This window comes from Gymnodraco acuticeps, unplaced genomic scaffold (assembly GCF_902827175.1).
Source record: "Gymnodraco acuticeps unplaced genomic scaffold, fGymAcu1.1, whole genome shotgun sequence".
NCBI classification, from domain to species: domain Eukaryota; kingdom Metazoa; phylum Chordata; class Actinopteri; order Perciformes; family Bathydraconidae; genus Gymnodraco; species Gymnodraco acuticeps.
In genome coordinates, this window is record NW_022990299.1 from 888621 (window position 1) to 911054 (window position 22434).

Below are 22434 nucleotides of genomic sequence, written 5' to 3' on the forward strand. Positions count from 1 at the left end.
TTAACAGAGAACGCAAACTCTTATCAAAGTAAAGTAATGTCACACGTAGATAGTCAAAGAAATACGATTCAGAATTAAACAATTTGAGTGAAATAAATCCAGCTGGTGGAGATAATCTGAGTCCAGCAGAGAGTCGGGGGTGTCACTCTAAGAGCTCTGGGTTTAAGGGTGTTTTGGAGAATGTGTATCTGGGTGTGTGCAGCTCAGTGCCACACCAGTGGAGTGCAGATTCTAAGGAACACTCACCCAGGACTGGTTGAAGCTGTAGGTGTGCCTGTGGTCGTCCACATCGTCCTCGTGCCTGGCATGCTGGAACTCGTTCCTCAGCCTCACTATCCGGTCGTGATTACTGGGAGCCATCTGGCTGCTGTGAGGGGGAAAGAAGACGTGAGATAGTTGGACTAGATCAGGGGTGTCCAAACTTTTTTCACCGAGGGCCACATACAGAAAAATATGCGAAGGGCTGGGCCACTCAGGTATATAGCCTCATAAATTCAGTTATAAGTCAGCAAAATCAAATGAAGGTAAATGCTGCTTGATACTTGGAAATGCCTTAAGAAAAAAACAGCCTACATCACAGCTCTCCATAGGGTTTCATTTATTTTGTTACAAAAAGCGTTCAGCTCATCCCTTAAAACAGAAGCCTCAGATTGCTCATAATAAGGGGAAACATGGCTTTTTTTCTTATCAACTTAGATTAGTTAGAAAAAATGTCCAACTTGAATTGACTGAATGTATTTGAAAAGTGGGCTTATTAACACATGAATACTACTGTGTAATATATGTTTACATATATCTTATGAAGTACAATATAAGACGAGCACAAGTTTCATTTGTGGGCCATATTCTATTATACTTTTTGAATTTGCTGAGGGCCGATTCAAAATGGTCCCCGCGCCGTAGTTTGGACACCCCTGGACTAGATGTTTCACAGCATGCTTAGCGGTTATCACCCTCACAAAGAAATATACCTGACACATTACTCTGCTTTTCTTGGTGCTTTATCATATCTGAATAATTCACTTGACCACCTTAACACCCCTGTAAATTGTCTTGAGGATCCCTTGATCTGACAGTCACGATTCCCTTTTGCATACCTATCTGACATCCCTATGTGCTTTTTCTTCCCATCCTCCCTTCTTCCAGCCTTTGCTCCTGAACATCCCTGTAACTGAAAGTATCCCTCGTGCACGATTGTGAGTGATCCATGTCCCTTTTAGACTGCAGGAGAATGTTGGCCTTTTATGGTACGTAGTTATTAAACACTGTGGAAAACCCTCATTTACATCCCCTTCATTAAAGGCCTTTGAGGGGCCTGTCAATAGGAATCAATAGCCTTCCTTCAGCTTAACCAGGCTCTCCTTTTATCTACAGCTACAGAGGCAGCACATGACAAAATGCATAATTATGGTGAGACAACTAGCTTGATAATGGGCCTGTATTGATGCATACCACAAGGATGAGAGTGACCAAAGGTTAGACATGTTTGTTGGGAGGGGATGGGAGCTCAGGGATGTAGGGAATGCGATGGATAGGTTGAATGAAGGAAAGGGAGATACAAGTAGAAGAGTGTTCTCTGGGTTGGCGCTTAGTGAAAAAGGGAAAGGTTAATCAAGAGCATGTGAGAGTAGGGGAAGAAAAGGAAGTGAGCCAAGACCCGTTACCCTGTCATTCTGCGTGTCCTCCTGAGGAGCACTTACAGGTGGCACGCCAGCCGTGGGAGTGATTGCTTATTTGGGCCCAGAGGATTCTGGGTGCAATTATGGTGATAATTGCAGATTAGAATGAGCACATCCTTCCGATGATAATGGGCACTAGGACATGCTGCCAATCAAGCTTCATTAAAAGCACAATAAATAGCAGCTCATAAAGGATGAACGGATCTTCTGTGCATGCCCCTGAGTAGCACTTGGCGAGACACGGTTATCATGTTATTCGTACTGCCTGATCAAAATCAATTGTATTAGTTATAGTCCATTTGATTCCTACAGCTCTATGTGTGTTGGAGAGCAGCGAGCGTACATTAAAGCCTTTTATGTGGATGTGGCCAATTAAGTGGCTCATTGGGGTGTGAGGTGGCTTATACTTGTGGGGTGATGGTGAAGCCCTTCTATTTATGTTCATTACAAAATCAATGTTGCTTTTATATTGGCATGTGGTTTCTTAAATAGCATATGCGATGTTAGAGAAATGTAATGACTTAATTGAATACTTTAAACTACAGAGCCACTTACATAAAATAACACAAATATTAGCTGTTTCTGTATGGCTACTATTGCAATTAACTCCATATGTACATTGAGTCCGTTAAAATTCATAACATGAATTAACACGGAATAATTCAAGGTTTCCCCAATGGCATGTGCTGAGAAAGTGTACATTGTACATACAGCATGCACTTGAGAAGAAAATGAAAAGACACATCTGCATTTCTGAATTAATGTTCTTAACATTTCCCAAAGATATGCCTGCTAATACATCTGTTGAATTACATTACATGTCATCTTATATGCTGGAAAAAGAGTTTGACAAGACTTAATGGATGGGAAAAGACCAAACATAGATCTGGGAAGTCCAATACATGCAATTAGTTTAATCCCTGAGGCTGGTCAAAGAGAAGACTGGGCTGACTCCAAACAAACAGCATCGTAAATTGTTCTCTTTGACCCTCTAGGGAGGGTCAGTGCTAGCATCAGCATCTCATACATGCACCACTGGGCGAGAGGAAGCAGAGGGGGCAGTGGGAACCAGCTGGGGATCCAGAACAAGGAGCCACAAAACAGGCAGTAAAAAAAGACTGCTCGAGTCCATATACACGTCCTACATAAAGGACCTATTGCCCTTCTCTCACCCACTAGAGCATTCATCTAAGCAAGAGCCTGTATATTACTACATTTCTGCTCCAGTGTGTGATGGATGTAGGGAAATGGGAGAAGATCAGCGAAGACAAGATCTCCGGCAAATCAAAGAACTAGCAGCAAGGCACTTTAATATATTTTTCAAAGTGCTACAAATGAAAATTGCATCGCGTAGGGACTGGGAGTGGGGGCGGGATTTAAGGAGGGCTGAATTTGTCATGGCAGTTCAAAGGAGGCCTGTGCAATATCTAGATTATCTGCAGGGGCTTCTCATCTTCGTCCTCCATCCTCCATGGGGGTACCAAGTTGATGGGTTTCTTGGAAAGCAATCCATGGCATTCTCCAGTGTAAATATATTAAAAAAAGACTGGAAAGCTAAACAGTGGGGAAGAGCAGGAATGGAGCACGAAGAGCCACCAGTATCACTGTAACAGCTGGTAGCAGGCCTGTCTCCATATATAAAGAAGATGGATTCAGCCGCCTTCCCTGAGAACTCCCTAGTGCTCGGGCACCTCAACGTGTAATTAGTCAGCATGATCGTTGCAGATGCATCAGGTTTCCCTGCTTATGTATTCCCCTGTGAATGCATCAACGACTGTAATGAACCTGCAGAAAACAATCTGTGAGAAAAAGATTGTTGGGTGAGGTGACACTTTACGGCAGTAGACCACCTCAGCAATTAGGATGAATATGTCACCCCAGCCAGCAATAGATGGGTGTTTGGGAATATGAATGAGCTGCTCATCGGTTTGCTATAAGCCACATGTTTGTGCATAAGGGGGAAAGGTCACAGGTTGTGTTTGAGTGTACTCAGGGGTACAGGCAGGCTGTCTGCATCATGATCGTATGAGTCCCAGAGCTGTTTTCGGAAAATGGGATTCCGCCCATGAAGTATTTTTAAAAAGCAGATTAAATATCCATACGCCACAGCCTTTTCACACTTAACATCTTCATTCTGTACTGTATAATGAGATGCGAGATTCATCTGAGTGTTCACAAGCTAACATATCAGCATGAGGCCTCTCCCAAATGCATGAAAACTTAGCCCATGGAACGCTTGGATGTAGAAACAGAGTCACAAAGAAGCCGATGCACATTCTCCCTCTGCCAGTCTATCTTCTCCTCACTTCACACGCGCTTGTATTCTGTAAAGTCACACCGCTGCTGTATTTATAGCTTGGCTGATAGCATATTCTGAAGGCTTATTTCGAGAGGTGAACTTGTGAAATAACAGGCAGGAAGAGGGTCAAACAAAATGGATTCAGGTCCATCTGAACAACAAAACCCTCTACTGATCACTTCCTCCTGCTGCGAATCCTCTCCCGTATTAGGCAAGCATTAAGAAAGGAAGGGAAATGCCAAGAAACACTTCATTCACAACACATACCAATTCATACTGGAGCAAATGTGTTAGTGCTTTTGTTTAATGAACCAATACAAGAGTCTATTTGCATGTGTGACCCACATCCCACCTGTGTTTTCCAACCTGACTCGTTGACAGGGGTCATGAGCCCTCTAAAGCTGCAGTTGGGGGTATGCGATGGCCTGTCTGTGTAATAGTCATCCTTTGATCCAGGAGGATTTGGCAGATGTCTCACACACCACAAGGCTTAGGCCAAGGATGCAAACTATGACACAGCCCCCCCCCCCACCCTTCTTGCTTCTGTTGGTGGAATCAAAGCTGCGCGGATTCTCGGCATGCTCTATAAACACTGCCACTGGCTAATAAAGGAGTAATCCAATCACTGAGAGTGTAACATGGATCATGTGAGCATACCTAAGGTCAGGGGCCAGTGCCAGCCAATCAGAATGGTAGAACAGAGTGTTATAATCCTCGGGGTACAATTTCAACAGAAGTTTGACAGGAGTTCCGAGAATTGTCACAGACTTGTTCATCTCCTAGTTAAGGGGAAAAGGCTGCACTGTTGGGGCGTTGGTGTGCCTTCAAAATCAGACAGTCTGTTATTTCTTATCTGATCAATGCTGATTGAAATTCTATCAGATAATCTGGTTTTTCGCTCTGGCCCTAGTATCTCCACGCAGCAGATGATGGGGCAGGCTTCTTAACTTTGAGCCCGTTGGCAATCTTATATCAAGTCAAAGGCTTAGCTCATATTTATTCCATCGCCCCATGGACTTTCATTTATTTCAAAGACAGAAAGATGAGGCATTTTGGGGAAGATGGACAGCCTTTGGGACCTACCGCGATGATAGAAGAGATTATATCTGCATTACCGCTGGTCATTTTCAAAGGGGAAAGGGACAAAGATAAAGTTCTTCAGAGGAATCAGCATATATCGGCCAATCTGCCATGATTCACGCAATCAAACGAAAGCATTTGAAGCATATAGCCCTCTCTCGGTCTGTCTTTTCCTCTCCACTTTCCTCTCCTTCCCATCTTCATAACAATATCCTCCAGTTCTCCTCTTGCCTCATCTTTCTCCTTTTTTATTTCTTTACTTCCCGTATGTTTTATCTCTGAATGCCTCAATACTTCTCTTTGGTTACAGGGATAGGTCATGAATTCCCTTATGTCCCCCTCATCCTCTCCCACTAGCCTGGTAAGTGACAGCTGCAGGCTGGACAAAGGCCTGATAATACCCTGGATTTGTCAGGCTCTGACTTCACCCATGTCCTCCTGTGACTGATGCACTGACAGTGGCGCCTTGCCAGCTACAAACCCCATTGCTAGGTGGGGGCTGTTGCCGTTGTTCAACTGAGTGTGGATGTCTGTATGTGTATCCATGGTTTCTTTCAGACACCAAAGCAGCCCATATGGGGTCCTTGGGGGTCCCTAGGAGGCCATCATGTGGGCTGCCTGCCGAGGCCTTGGTGGTGGCGTGACTGGGAGTGTGGAGTTTGATTAGCAAGGGAAAGAGAAACGCCTGCAGAGCTCCAACAGACTGTCCAGCATGGCTTGCCCCTGGTGTACCCTTCATCTCCTGCTTCCCTAGAGTGAGACATTTACATCTCTGCCCCACAGGAAACCACAGAGGGCCCTCAACTAAGAAAACACGGTTTACAGAAAATGAAAATAAGTAGTTATTCTGCAATCTCTTTGTCCCTTTAAAAGCTAAACCGCTTTGTATTTCAAAAGCCCCATTTGCCTCAGCCCACTGCCCGCCCTCCTGCCCCAACTTCACCCCAATTTTCTTTATTACCCCAAGGACACGCGCTACTACCACGCTTCTCTATATTTCAAACACTTCTTTATTTCTCTCCATTTCATTCTTCTGTTTAAGGGATTTCCAAAATACAGGTGCAAGTGAGGAATTGGCCTGGCAGCTGTCTACATTTCAGAGACACCGTCAATGCCTCCTGCCTAGCCTTTCCACTGGCAAGTTTTATGGCTTTAGTACCAATGAGAATTCACGGGAAATGATCAAAGGCGCTTTTGTTTCTGCATGTTTTGCCGTGTGGATGTATTACTCGAAGGAAACAGGTGTGACCTTTTTCTACAAAAGAGGAACCTCAAGTGTTCTGAGTATGTTTTGAACTTCCAATACTGTATATGGTCTGTGCCCTCAATGGTAAAAGAGAAAAAGGCCAGTGAAATGGCTTGAGGCGTTGGTGTGGCAAACCCAGCTGGATGGCCAGAACATTGAAGTAAATACAAGTTTGAAAAGCTGGGTGCTCAGGTGCAGTCCTTATATGAATACATTTTTCCACGGATCCTGTGCAGCTGCTCTAAGTTAGATCGAGGGATAGACAAGAGTCAAAAAGTAAGTTTTTACAAAAAAATATGGTTAACATTAGGAAGCCATGCTGTGCACTATGGTATGGGCAAAAAGTGTAGATTGATGATAGACTCTCTGAGAACTTTCTTCACCTCAATTGCTGCCAACTTTTCTATAAGTTATTTTCTGTGAAGAAAGGACCCTGGCAGCTTCTGACTGGCAGCTGCGTTCTCCATGAAGAAAGAGATGAACTTTGAAGTTAAGGCCTATAATCCCGATCCATTGATTCAGAGGCACTTGCTCACTCTGAGAGAGAGATTTGGAGAATGTTTGGGACTGCATAATGTATTCACACAGGCACAAACACACGCTCCAATGGGCATGCATACATCACAGTAAGTTCAGAGCAGTGGCACTTCGTAATGAGACAAAGCTGAGCTGCATGCTAATGATTAAAGTGAATCGCAACCAAAACATGCAAGCAGACAAAGATTATTCGCTGGATCATGCCCCTAGAATATACTACAGTAAATCTTTTATTTCGAAATAACCATATAAACCGTATGAAAACACATGTGTAACAGCCAAAGTCTCATAACAGGGTGTATAATTCCCATAAAATATGACATTTTCTTGTCTATCTCTGCACTGTGCGGCTGTTTTTGTTGAACAGATGCATGTGATGAGTCAACATTCCTCTTCAGAGTAGGAAGAGTGAAGTTTAAAGTCTTAAATAAGGTGTCAAGGCCATAGGCTGGAGTATCCATCTAAACAAGTTAGCTCAGCTTTTATGAGCCCATCAGGCCTTAAAGACAGCTTTTATGAGATATCAGCTAGCCTGACACAAAGAGGCCAGAGGAGAAGCGAGATGGCGTATAAGATATGACTTTAGCTTCCAGTATACTGTTTTATTGACCCTGACACCAAAATATTTAGTCTAAGTATAGGTTGGCGCCGTGAAATATGAATTTGGTTTCTGTATTTTGCATTAGGGGACCTCAATTTATGTCCAGTGAGGCTGGTGTGCCGAAGCGACGAGTGACCTTTGCAGGTTTCTCTTCTAAGTAGCACTCCAAAACCCAGAGAGAGCTGGAGAATTTGGTGGTAGCACAAGGTAGACGATCTTAAGCACTTAGACAAGAAGGAACCGAGAGGATCTTGAGACGAGTTTGTCCAGCCAAGAGTGGAGGCCTCAAGAGTGTTGCTACGCCTGAAGTTTCAAAAAACCTGTTAAGTAAAAGTGAGTGAGGGAGAAAACTTCAAAATGTATTGGTTTAACACAAATTGAAAACTATGTAGTATGAAAAAAGAAAAGGGGAAATTGCCTTGTTCGGAGTTTTGTCAGTCTTGGTGAACTGCCACAGTCCTAGTCCCACAGAAACAGACCTGCAGACATCTCCAACCTGCCTGTCCAGGTCCAACTGAGCTCATCACAGCTGTGTGACCCTGCAGCCCCCTGCCAAACCGTCCTTCCCACTTGACTTACTTTATAACTTTGCATTCTGAAACAGTCTCATCCCTCGGCGTCTCTCATGTGCTGGAATGCCCACGTGGGCAGCTTATTAGAGAGGAACACGTTTTTCAAGCACAGCGTACCACAGCCTCAGAACAGTAGCAAGAAAACAGACAGGCTGGAGGGGAACAAATCAAAGACGGGTCTTGGGGTGAGCCCCTGCTGAAAACCAGAGAATGGGATGGAATATTACTCACATGAAAAGACTTAGTGATGTAAGCTAATGTCAAACTTTATCCAGTATGCCATTAGAAATATTTCAGAATTCATGTGGCGCTAAACTGACCTTCACTGATTTGCTCATGTCTGCGACAGGGACCGCATGTACTAGATCAAAGAAATATCTTCCAAATACTGTGCTCACAGTGGAAGTTTGTCTATGGTCTGTTTTAAACAAGTTCCAGATAATTGGACTATTTTCCAGAGAATACCACAGTGATTCACATCTTCCTACCTGCATGCAAACATGCTGATTTTGGAACTCGCAGAAATAATTAGAAGGCAGCAGTTGACTTGTGGATGTCTGCACTTCTCACCACCCCTCGACATATCCACCCACAAAATCTAAAAACTATCCTCACAAAAGTGTACTGCAACTTTGACTGAAATAGGGGGTGGCTGTGGCTCAGTGGATAGAGTGCTGGACTTCGAATCAGGGGGTAGCAAGTTCGAATCCCACTGCAGTCAGCATTTCGTTGTGTCCCTGGGCAAGACACTTCACCCCAAATTGCTCCTGTGGGGATTGTCCACAGTACTGAAGTCGCTTTGGAGAAAAGCGTCTAACAAATGACATGTAACGTAAAAAAAATAAGTTCACCATCTGGTCTCTGCAAGATTATTATTATCTCATTCTGTGATGAATGAAAGCCAATTTTTGCCTGGGGTTCTGGATAAAAAACATACAAAAGAATCTATGGTATGCGTGTGAGTGTGTACAAATGTGCTAGATAGATTAAAGCACTTGTATGCACATTATTGCAAATATATGCAAACATATCCGCATGTGAATGAACAGATTAATCCACTCCAGATTCACATAAAACTGACCCTTTCTAACCCACTTGCTATTCAAACACATTGCCAGAGTGACACACACTCACTGGCTACCTATAATGAAAGGACAATATTAGATTTCAAATGGGTTTAAGCAGCACTGGTGCATTGGCCACACATTACAAATGCATTTAGAAATGTATCATTTGACATCTGTGCATCATTTTCAGTGGGATTGGGATACTGCGGCTTTTTGGTGTTCACATGTTGATTATAATCCCCTGTAGCAACTAACAAGCCCATCATCCTGTTTTATATTAGTTCACTGAGATCCCCCAGGTTCTTGGAAGGCCTGTAGAGTATCCTATTTACTCCAGTGTGGAATCAAACTGTGCTGAATGCAGACAATCGCTCCCTTTTTAAATGTCAGTGCCTGGCGCTCGGCAGGCGAGCCATGAGCCAACGGTAAATAATTTAGCCCAGCCCTCCATAGGTCTCCCTGCCGTCCCATACACAAGCAGCCCCCAAGTTTTTTTTCTTCCAAGACCCCCTGTGCCGCCGCTACTTCCTCTATAAATAATTTACGAGAGAGGCGCAGTGGGACGCCCGTCAGTCAGAGCCGGCTAAAGCCAGGGCCACTTTAAACAATAACAATATTGATAGTGGGTGTAATAAAGCAGAATTAAAAAGATGGATTCCAGTGATTTTTTGTTGTTGCTCCTGGCGCAGCTGGTCTCAGCTCTAAGTGGTGAGGAGAGGAAGAGGGGTGGGGGCCAAGGGTTGGCGGTGCTTCTAGGGAATGGATGGAGGTCGGTGCAGGAAAAAAAAATGGATGAGAATAGTAGGGAGAGAGGAGAAGAGCTGTGGCCCCTTCCCCCACCCCACTATCCCCTGGTGTCCTGAACTGGCTGCTCTCCTGTCTCCTCCATTACTGGATTAAGTCTTGCGCCCTCTTCTGAGAGCCAGAGAGACAGAGGAGAGAAGAGGTCAGGGGTCGTGACCTTAAGTAATGGCCACGCAGACAGACGAGCAAAAATAAAGAAAAAGATGGGGCTGGCAGCATCGTTTCAATTTAGGCTATCAATGTTGTGTAATAATCAATGTTGAGGGTCAAGGGGTTGGCAGATACTGACAGATGGGGAGACCAAAAATGTAGAATAAGGACAACAATGAGAATCAGAGCTAAAATAGACCAATCAATGTTCACATATAAACACAATGATGTGTCTCCTAACCCTAAACATGATGATAACATGGATAGTAAGCACCAAAAAGTGATTATCATGACAAATTGTTAAAGCTGGAGTAGGCAATCTGTTTTTGGCATCATTGTCTAACAATGCCATATTACCCTTTCAGCGGGGGAGAGCAGCAGGATGAGGGCTGTGTTATCAAATTCTTCATTTTTTGTTTAACCTTTTTCAAGAAAACAACATGCCCTGGCGTACCACTTGAAGAAGAATATGCTAAGAGGTTATTAGGAATTGTTGCCAATTGATGCCACTAATAAGTTACCTCCTCCTGGTTTAAAGTATATTTAAGGAACAGAAAAGTCCTGTACACTTTTTTTTTCTGGTCAACAATAATTTGCAGGATGTCACTGTTGCTTTATTATTCTATCTTTTTTCTTATTTGAATGCATGTTAACAGATTTATATATAATCTTCCTTGTTCTGTGTGTTTTCCAATGTTGTAGTCCATAAAGTCACAAAGTCAAATCAGTCAGGGAGAAATTCTGCCATTACCGCTATCTCCCATCAACCTCCAGGAGCCTTACATATGTTAATGCCCCTTCAACCTGTGACCCTCACATTCATGACATCATTATCAACCCAGCCAGACATAATGTTGGCCTGTCACCGCCATGATCAATGGCCACAGTGGCTCTCTGCCTTAATGAAGCTGTAACGTTGCCTTAAACTGCTGAAGCCGCGACGGACCTCGGCGTGGCCGTCACTCGGCTTAATGTGAGTACGCATCCATCATCTCGCATCAGGCATCAATCAATCAGAAGCCCCTGTGACAGCTGGGAGCCCCCCACCCCCAATACACCACTACGACCACCGTACCGTACACACAGTCATAAATTCATTGGCTGTGATTATGATCTAATTATCATCATGACTGCGGGCCACCACTTCCTCTGTGACCGACATGCTAATCAGGAGCACTGGCTGTCAATAATCAAGGCATGGAAAAGGCCATCGGGGGCAAAACTGGTCAAGTATAATTATATATTTGAATGTCAATTCATTTAATTAATAGGCTTGGACTCCTGCAAGAAATTGATAAAGTTTCGAGATGAGCAAAAACAACATTCTACACTAAACAAGAACTGGCTTGAACACTTGTTCTTTTAAGAATGCTTCTACTTATTTCAAATGTATCTTAGGACATTGTGGTTGGGCCAAAGGAGATATATTAGTGTCTTCCCAAGAGAATTAGAGGGCCATAACTGTTGATGTTCAGCATAACAAAAATCTATGAGTTTAGCTATGATACGCTTAGGTCTACAAGAAAGCTGTAGTGGCAGTGTTCCAAGTGCACACACATGCTTATGCACAAACAGCTCACACTCCCCCCTTAGGAGGAGACACAGCAGCTAAAGCAAGTGTCAGTGGTCATTTATTTACACTCCAATCAGTCCTGTCCAGTTGTTTCCTCTCAGCCTCTGGGATTTGAACCAGCGTAACTTAAGATGGGCTCTGGGCCTCAGCGAGCACACAGATATCTGATAATGTTTCGTCATGCCTTTCAACAAGCAGGCTAATAAGGATCACTCTGTCATGAGCCCAGATTGTTAGCATTTCACACAAAGAGGTTAGATGTTTTCTTTCTTTCTTTCTCTGTGCAGGTGACTGGAGGAGGCCTTCCCCACATATGAGCTGTTATCACAAACCAGATCACAGTGTAATCTCTTCTAATCCTCAAACTAAACGGCCTCTGAGTCGGGGAAAACTGAGTCTGAGAAGAAAAGACTGGATTTGTACAGAAGCAGAGTCTGTATCCTAAATAACAAAATAACATAATATGTATTCTTCCAATTTGAGGAAGTCCTGCCATGTAAAAGCCACAAAAGGAAACTGTAACTTAATTAAAATGAGCTTGGAGTCACAGGGGCTGAGAAAAGAGAGATAGCAGTTCCCATGAAACTCCTGCTTTGTGTGACTCTTATGTCAGAGCACAGTCCCTCCCTTTGGTTTCATAGATAATAACAATGTTAAATGAGACACAGCAAAATAACTCAGCCAATCCCCAGTAAGGGAATTATTCAGGCCTGTATAGGTGTCCAACTAAAGTGTCTGGTTCACTTTAAGTGAAGGGAGACGTGAGGCACTGATGACAAAACACTGTCACCTTCAGGTGGTTTAGGGAATGGGTTATAGGGAGCCGCTTGTGATGGTACTCCCACAGCCCCAGACAAGCCACAGAGGATTAGCCCCCCCTGCTAATAAAAGAGACCAAGCGGTCATGGGTTCACCCACAGATGGCCGATGGGGGGGGGGCTGATGTGTGAATGAATGCACCAGTGAGTCGAAACCAAATTAAGATACTATGAGTGCATCTGCCTGCATACACACACAAGCTTACACACACCCACATACATAAAATGCTCATTATGGGGGGGGGGGGCATGGGAACAAAAGCATTAAGTGGGAGTGAGCCCTTTAATTACAGGCCAGTGTTTAGAGAACTATCAACGGAGCTGAGAACAATGGAGGTCTTTGGTAAAGCTCACCCTGCTGAGTTAACACATATCCTCCAGGTAGGACAAAACACACACACAAAGCCAATGGCCAGGCCATGGAAATGAAGCAATAATTGCACCTTTGGTAACTGAGAACCAAGTGGTGAGTCCAATTAGGGTCAGGAATATTTGAAGCATATTTAATTAGCTTTCTCTTTAGCTAATCCTATTTATTTGACCTTAATCTTTGGTCTCTAATTTAAAGCCACTATAGGTATAATACTTACCTGAATATACATTAAAAAAACTAAATACATTTGATATACTACAGTGTAATAACTAAAGAAAAAGGAGACAATTGGAGACTAATTTATTATAGGTATTTGTTACCTTTAAATGTACCAGGGAGAGTTCTTGTGATTTGCTAAAGAACAAAAGCCACTTCCATTAAAACGATTAAATAATTATAACACATTTTCCGACAGTTATATGCTCTATAATAAGATGTAGTTAGCAGCTTAAATGGCAGGTAAGAGGTGATTCTAAATGAGTAAATTGGCCATTATGAGCGCCCTAGTCGGGGTGAATGTGTAAAGGATGAGACCTATAAATAACTTGAGTGCTGATTGTGACCATATGACCATATGAGAAGTGACAGCTTTCCCTGTCAGTGCATTTGACAGGCTTAAGGATAACTCCACATGCCTGGCAAATTGGATTGGAGCTCTGGTGGCTTTGCAAAGGGAAAAAACCCCGCAATGAATCCCTCCCCACTCCCCCTCTCTCCCCCCTATCTTCTCTCCCTCTCACTTTCCCCCCACCTTTAGAATGAGTGATGAGCCGGTAGTAGGTAATAGTTTCCATTTCATGTTTTAAAGTTGGCGCAAGAGGCAGGCCAGGAGCTGATAAATCATCATTGGTGGAGATTAAAGACCATTATCACCTTTAAACAGTCATACCCCTCCCCCTATTCCATCAATGCATTGGCAAGGTGATCTTCTGAAGAAGTAGAGGAAAAGGACAAGAGAGCAGGCTTGTGAAACTTCTGACGGCATGGAAGTGTGTGAAAAACACCAATGAGGTCAACTGGGGAATATATCATGAAAGAGACTCAAAACAAACATCTTCTGAGTGACGAGAGTTGGAGTCCAACCGAGCGTCTTTCACCAACAACACGTAACATCCCAAGAGACTGTCAGCTACTTCTAAATCCAATCCATCACCATCAGTAGAGACTTAATGAGAACAAGAAGGAAATTAGCTCAACAAGTGATATCTGTGCTTTTGTTATAGTCTAATTAAAACCAAAGCGTTATCACAAATAGCTTTAACAGGCCTCAAAGACCAGTTAATATGGCAAAGCTTAACTTATGCCATACTCTGGGATCTTGTAAAGATTAATGACAGGGGAAAAGGGAGAGCAAATAGATTGATGTGTAAAAGAGAGGCAAAAACACCAATGAGCAACAGCAGCTGGAAGCAGTAAACGGCGGTTGCCAATTGGCCCAGAATGCCAATCACCAAAAGCTGGGAGTGGCAGCAATGCTAAGAAAATAATAAATAGATTTAGCCTTCCAAAGTCACTTTAACTTGGTTAACAGGAAGGACCGGGCTCATATAAAGTTTTGTTTTCACTTTTAAATCTGAGATTAGAAAATGTTGTCGCAACTGGAATAACATGCTATATCTGCATGCAACCAAGAATGCATCGGCTTATATAAAAAGTCCAATAAATTAAAACAGCCGACTGACATTCTGCCATTAGCAGATTTGAGTTGACAAAATGTCAATGTTTATTTAGTAATCAATTGGTAGATCCAATCACATCTTTTAAAGCTAAGCCATAAAACTGTAACATGGATTTATTCCATTCCTTTCCGAAGTTTTTATACGTGAATCTTTATGTGCTTTTATGTGTGTGGTCCAGCCTGAATTCATCTTATGACAGCGAGATGAAGCAACGTTTTCAACTCGTATATGCTTGCTATGCTCATTGTAATTTCTCTTTAGGCTGTTTAAGAACTGAATTCCAGTCCTTTCACTTCTGGCAGATTACTATAGTTCTCCTTAGCATACATCTATATTTTCACATGACCATTACAATATTTCCCAAGCGGGTGATTTCCAAATTCATCATGCATGAATTGGCTATTGCGCCAGTAAGTCCAATATTCTGCACTGCTCGGGTTGTTTCATAAATGCCGGCTTCGCACGACAAGTGCTAATGTCCTGAAATGGCGATTTCACTATAGGCGCTTTTAGATTAACTTCCTGTGTTGAATGGGAATAGATACACGAGACAAGCCCCTTCCAGACAAGTCAGGTCCCTGTGTCTGGGATGTAAGTGGGCAAAGATTATGTGACAGCATTGGGAGTAATGAGAGCTCGCAACATGCTCTGGTCGCTGTGCCCTTTCAAGAGGAAAATCTCTGATAATGAACTCTCAAACTTTACATTGCTCCTCAGCAGCCAAGACAAACGCAGAGAGAGGGAGAGAGAGAGAGAGAGAGAGAGAGAGAGAGAGAGAGAGAGAGAGAGAGATGAGAGAGGAGAGGAGAGAGGAGAGAGAGAGATGAGAGAGAGATGAGATGAGAGAGAGAGAGAGAGAGAGAGAGAGAGAGAGAGAGAGAGAGAGAGAGAGAGAGAGAGTATAGAGTGGGTTATAAAACAACTCAAAATACATTTGTGTTACAAATATAAATATGCCACTGTTGTTGAAAGCATCTTATACCCCTCCCCTCCCTATACATGTACACAGTCAGCTATGTGGGACACCATTCCAAAAATATATAATCCAGACATTGTTATGTTTCGTAGAAAATACATCAAATTAATATTATTTATTCTTCGTATACTTTTACATTCTATGTCTTTTTTTGCCATCAAGGTTGTCTGTAATACCTCATTCACATCAACGCAACTCCGGTTCTAGGAGTTGCTAGAGCTTTTCAGGTTCAGAACCGGTTCTTCGGTTTAGCTCCGGCTCTTTTCACACCGCCCAGAGTCCGACTGGTGCTGCGTCATTGCATCATCGTTTGCGTCATGACATAACCGTTTGCGTGCCTGCTTCATAAAGCGCAGAAACCCCTCACAGCTGACACCGACAACAACAACAATGGCCGATTGTGCTCCAGCTTCCTCTGTACCTCTTCGGAAGACCAGATTCCCAGTAGGTAGCTGGTCTCTTCAGTGGACCACTGCTGCTTGTTAAGTTTCTCCATCGTTGTGTACAAACTGGATAAAACGCAGCCTTTTTGTTGTTGTTCAGGAGTTGATCTGCCCCTGCCCCCGCCTCGACGTATGCGTGACGTATGCGGTGCTTTTGCTCTAGCCGGACAATTTTTTGGTGCTTGAAACGAACCGGATTCCGGAGCTAAGAGGCTGTTCCGCTGCGGTGTGAACAGGAAAACCCGGTGCTTTTCAAGCTCCAGCTCCGAACTGGCCATGAAACACCGTTGGTGTGAATGAGGTATAACTGTGATTTTTTGTAGTTTATTCCGTAAGCAAAAGCATTTTTTCAGTTTTAAAAAAAAAAAGATTACTCAACTGAAGGGAGCGTCGAAAAAAGAATTGCATTTAGATATATGGCAATTGGCCCTTTCACACATTAAACACACAAACATAATGTGCTATCAAATACCCAGCCATTCCGAAACTGTATTCATCCCTACACTATAAAGATTAGATCCTTACACACCAAGTACACACTTGCCCTCAGAGGCAGACTCACAACTACCGGAGCCCAGCATCTGATTTCCCATGGCCATCTCATCGATCAAAGCTAATATACGTCTGGGATGGACAGCTGCTGTTGAGAGCTAAAGGTCCGTGCTGTTACAGAGCCATCTCATCCATTAACTTGCAGATCAATGGGACAGTTACTGAAATGGCCCTTATAGCTCTGTGCCATCCAACCCAGACGCTTTAACTGCTTTGGTTTAACACTAACTCCTCCCTCGCTCTCACCTGAGCCTGAGTCTGTCTCTCAGGGCCATCCTCTCTCACCTCAGCTGTTTGTTTGGGGGGATGTACTCTGAGACATGATAGCGACCCGCACCAATGGGTCATATTAAAGTTTTATGGCGGCGCTGGGAGTGGTTTTCGTTGGCTCAAGTTCTTCACAGTGTCGCTCTGATTAACAGGTCGCACAGAAACAAAAGGCACTTTATGAATATGTAATACATCTTCCTGGACACTGCCAAGTTCCCTTTTAATTCAATTAGGTCACTTTTAGAACATAACACCAAATGAGGGGAGAAAATTAACTCCCCTCTTCATTTGAGCATGAAAAGGATGATGAATGTGGCGGAGACATCTCAAAGTCACCACACGAGTAAGGGGACACTTTGGAAATCAAACTGAAAGTAGTGCATCCAAGGGGTTCAAAAGGAGCCATGGAGTCAACAATGCTTTTCTATAGGCCTTTTCTCAAGCCAGTGCACATGCATACAAACACACACATACAGACACCCTGACATTCTTTTCACGATGGACTGACCACTGAAAGCCCTCCAAAGAGAAGGAATCAAATAAAGCCGTCAGTGGATGGAGATTAAAAGGAGTGCTACACAGTAAAAATCTGATTTATGAAGCTCCGGTCGAGTTGCTACGGGGGTTTTTGGTGCCATGGTAACCCAGTGAACGGTGAGGTCGAAGGGGCAGTTGAATAAGGAGCCGTAGAATGGGGAGGGAAGAAAGGAGACTTTTAACCTCTCGCTGTTCACATTTTTTTCATTAAGCCTCAAGCCTTTACCAGGCTAACACATAAAGGTATAGAGTTTCAATAGAGAGGTCAAAGTCCTCTTCATAAATTACAAAAACCTTTCTCATTGTCCAATTCAGGCCAGAAAATAGCTTTTTGTGTCCTGAAAGAGACAAGGACTTAAAGACAAGTCCATGCTTTTAACTTGAAATTTTACTTTTTCAGACTCCTCTTCTGGCTTTCTTTCTGTTGCTCTCATTCCATTCCCTCCAACTCTCTCTACCCCTTTCATTCTCCTATCTCACCACTGTCCTTTATAGTCAGTCCACCGCTGCGCAGCCCGTCATTCTGCCAGCCAGCCTGTGTGGCAGTTCTGAGACCCAGTGTGGCCAGTGAGACTTCAGTGTGTTATTGTGTTTTGTCTGTGGGAGCTGTCCTGTGCCATGCTGCTGTGTCCGGGGCCAGGGCCCTTTCCTATTGTCTGCTGCCATATGGAAGCCAGCACCAACATGGAGATAAGCCTGTCCTCATGCTGTTTCCTGACCTTCTCAGGCACCCAGCTGGCACTAAATGCAGAAATAATTATTATCCCAATTACCCAGGCCAACTCCTGTCCCCTCTTTGTGTGCTGAGGGTGAAATGGGGTGGGGGGTCCTCCAAAGTGCTGGGGGAGATACTGTGGAGGGAGGTCCCACACAAAAGGGGACCACTAAGAGGTTGGTCTCATGCTGCCTCATACACTGTATATTAACTTGTCTGCCTCTGTAGAGGTAATATCTTACTGATGATTAAATACTGTGCTACTGATAAGTGTGTGTGTGGAAACCTTTGTTTGAACATGGCACAAAAGCACAAATTATTTTAAAACATATCTCGTTAAAGTAAAAAGATGCAAAGCGATTGATGGGGTAATTATAATTAATTGTGAAGGCCACTTATTATTAAAATATTAAGATAATCCTGAAAACATTTGAATGGGAAACTCATCTATAGTTGATACTTTTTGAAAATATAATAATGTTCCACTGAGGCAAAAGTTGGGCCAGGTTCAACTTTTTGCCGAAAGACCCAGAGTTTTATATTTTTTTACAGTCCTCTGTGTTGACGTGATGGCATTATTGAAGAATTACAGGATTAATGCCTGTAGCGGCAATAACTCCCTATGAGTTAGCTGCTGAGAGGCTAAAAAATGCTCTTTGCTGTGACGCGTTCCATGTAAGAGTCCGTAGTCATTTGTAGTCCATGGTGTTTAATAAAACGAAAACAAACAATATACAACTCCAGACCTGACGGTCAACAGAAAGTATCGGAGCAAATTCACCCTCTTCCTACATCATATCCTCCCAACCGGCATCCAACAGGTGACTAAATACCAATAAACCACACCCACGTGACCATTGCCGGAAGTGATAAACAATAAGAATTAAACGCGATGCAAACAGAAATACAAGATAATAATACAAATAATAAGTAAGGCAAAAACAAGCATTTTGGCTCCTACAATGCCAGTCTATTTCCACCTTCTTTGCGTGGTGGTCTTTATCTGGTTGGACCATGTGTAATTTTCAGTGAGAGGAGAAGTTGTCAATGTGCAAGTTTTGAATGAGACATCCTGACCGCACATTGAGTTCCATAAATAAACATTGTTGACTTTACATTTTTCTTTATTGATTTTTACAAAACATTTTCATTTAATTAATTTTTTTAAAACTTTTTTATCTCTTAAATGTTATCAGTGTCTTTGGTTGTGAAGCGATTCGGATTTGTCTTGGCAGACGAGAAGCGCTATATAAATTAAATGTATTATTATTATTATTATTAAAGGGAAGCCCTTTAATACCCCAAATAGACACAGGTTCAATAAAGTTGGCACCAGCCTTTAAAACCTGCTACTTTCACCTCCTCACCTTCCTCTAATCAGTTCCTGGTGCACACTGGAGTTGAGGACACCGGGGTCTGAACAGGAACAGATGTTCCAGCCTCCCAACTGCTGGAGCATCTGTGATCTGTGTCATAAATGCTGTCGGACACGCTGAAAGATAGATGGATGGACAAGACAAGTGCAGATCTTCAAAGCCAAAGCAGGAAGAGGGGAAACGTCGGCAGATTTAGCTCTCTCACAATGGATGTGTTCACTTGATGTGGAAAAGCTCTGTGAGAAAGATGTCTTTGCTCTGAAGCCATGACTCAATCAAATCTGAGGTAGAAGGGGCGGACCCAAGACGCAAGAGAAAGTTAAGGAGCCCTCAGTGGCAAAGCAATGTATAGCATGTAATGTGTTAAGATGTTAAAGGTAGACGTAGCGACCATAACATTCATATTTTGTTTATAGTCTTGGCCTCGAGTTTGGCATTTTGCCCGTGGTGGTATTGGTTTTTGGAAGCAGAAGTGAAACAAAAGGGTGGAGCTTAGTACAAGCACATTTTAGGCGTCATAAACTGAAAACACACTGAAAGGGTCAAAGTTCTAAGACAACAACGTGGAAGACCGCCAAACTGGACAATACTGCGGTAGAGACAAGTCAATCAAAAGGTAGATTGCAATAACGTACACCTTTCTTTATTGTCCATTTTACTTTTTAACATATTACATTTCATATAAAGCTTTTCTTGCAAGCAAGCAACTATAGACATATTAAACAGACACATGAACCCCCAGCAACAAACATGCAATATAAGTTGAATGAGATGGGAGGTGAAACATTCAACAAAAACATTGAAGGCATCATTAGTGCCAAAACTGTCTGCACCATCATCACATCATATCTCTGCACCTTTATTGCTTTCTCTCCCTGTGGTGAAATGCTAAGGCTGCTGGGGATGTTGCTGATTCCTCCCCAAAGATTTGTATCCTTACTGAATGTCACGGGAGCTTTGGGCGATCAAATCACTTTAGAAAGCTGTATTTTATTGTGTCGCTTTGCTTCAGGGCTCAAGCTCCAAAGAATGAAGGGAAGGAAAAAGGAAATATCATATCCATGCCAGAAGAAATTATCTCACTTATCTTCTGGAGATCTCGGTAACGTTTCCACTAGATAGATAAATAATGAGGTAAATGCCACGACTGGAGAAAAAGCGAGGCAGGGTTATTATATAGCTCCGCAGACCAATAAACACATCACGTCTTTATCAACTTTGGCCTGTCGGAGCTTGTCCTTTATTTGATACATAACAAAGTAGATCCACATCCCATACTTTAAAGCCTGAGGTGTTTTATAGGGCGTAGCAATTTTAGTGCTGAAACTGGTTCAAATCATAGTTTTTTTAGATTGTGAAAATCTGACTTTTAGCATCAAAAAGAGTGACTTGAGAGTAAAGAAAACAGTGCACACCTTGGCGGAGTAATAAAAGCAACGGAGGGTGGAATTAAAGAGATTAGCTTGCCAGCACTTAGATTTAAATGCCTCAATCTGGTATTTCTTCACTCCAATACATAGCAAATGTTAAGAAGCAAAGAAGGGAACAGCAGGGTTGATTAGAACATGGTTGGGGATTAGACGAAGGCTCTTTGAGTTATTTAAATCTGCCCCTTTTGTCAAGGTACAAAGCCACGTCTGGAAGGTGCATCAGGATTTATTTGAATAAAGTGTATAAAAAGGCAGACATATAAAGAGGCACTGCCCCTCCCTGCTGTTTGGCAGTGTTCATTAGCTCAGTGCTGTTCAATGGCTTCAGAACAAGTAGTGCTAGATTGGATTGTCCTGTGTTGGCAGGTGTGTGGATGAAGCCGAGGCTACGTCCAACCGGGAGCACTGACAGAGTCCACTTTTAATTAGGGGCACCTCTGTGAGAGGTCATTCAGTGATGAAGAGGTCGCATGGTGGAGAGGATTTGTGATACCAGTGATTTAATATCACCTTGAGAAAAGAAGAGAACACTGAGCTGCATACCATCACCACTGTTAATAAAAAAACTGCAATGGAAGCCACTTTTTCAATCACTTTTCACATGAAACATTAAAGAGTCTTAATAGTCTAGGCCTGTAGCTTCTCATGTACTCCTCCCTTAGAGACGGTACACTAGGTTTTTCTTGTGTCACTCTTGCCTTGTCAAGACTCTGATCCTTTCCCTCTGTGTGTGTGTGTGTGTGTGTGTGTGTGTGTGTGTGTTTGTGCCAATGAAAGACAAACTAGCATTGTCGCGGGAGACAATGGGAACACCGACCTTCCCTTTGCCATTACATCCTTCACAAAAGATGAAAATGGCTCTTGTGTTTCTGATAGTCACACTGTGTCATCAGTATATTCATGACGGATGGGGACATTCCGTCAGTGTGTGTGTGTGAATGTAAAAATGTAAGACAGAGAAAGGAGGTTATTTGGTTTCCCAGCAGGGGGACAGAGTCATCAAAGAGAATCTGAAAACCACTCAGTTCCCTCCGCTGACGAGACACTGTGCTCACACTGGCTAAAGCTCAGAAATGTGTGTGTGGATTTACTTGTGTGGGTGTGATCCTTTTCCTTCTAAAATCCATTGCATAAAATTACTTCACAGAGTGACCTCCGTCCGTCTGGAACTGCTGCTACCATATTTGTTGTTGTTCCATCTGCTTAGAATCAAAGACTGTGAGCCTGTTTAAATGGTTCGTCTTACAATAGGAAATGTGTAAGTAATGTTGTTTTGTTTGTGCGTAAGAGGGTTTGTGATTGTATGTCTAACAAAGGGACAGCATTCAGGACCTGATGTGACTCCCTGCAAGCTGGCTGCCCCATTTTATATCCACCAAGACACACACAAACATATACACATACACTGAAATATGCACACATCCTTTGTATCTTTGGCTGACGCACTATGAGCCCCTCACTTACCCATCAGGCAGTGCTCCAGTGTGTCTACAGTACATACAAACTCTCTAACTTGAGTGTCCAGGATGTGTTTGTGAGTGTTGTGCTTCTGCCTTTGGGGGATATAGTTGAGATGTAGTATGTTGCTCTTCTGTTGTCATCCCATCTTTGTGATTGTATCTGTTGAAGTCAGTCAATGCTCAAAACATCCACAATT

General features: G+C 43.0%; 1 protein-coding gene across 4 annotated transcripts in view; it reads right to left on the bottom strand.

Moving 5' to 3' along the window:
- pard3aa (par-3 family cell polarity regulator alpha, a) overlaps nt 1-22434 on the bottom strand; it is a 318714-nt gene that overhangs the window by 15767 nt on the left and 280513 nt on the right. For all 4 annotated transcript variants that reach the window (XM_034222612.1, XM_034222611.1, XM_034222610.1 and 1 more), the window contains one exon: nt 247-367. In XM_034222612.1, the coding sequence (XP_034078503.1) occupies nt 247-367 (121 nt within the window). The remainder of the gene's footprint in view (nt 1-246; nt 368-22434) is intronic.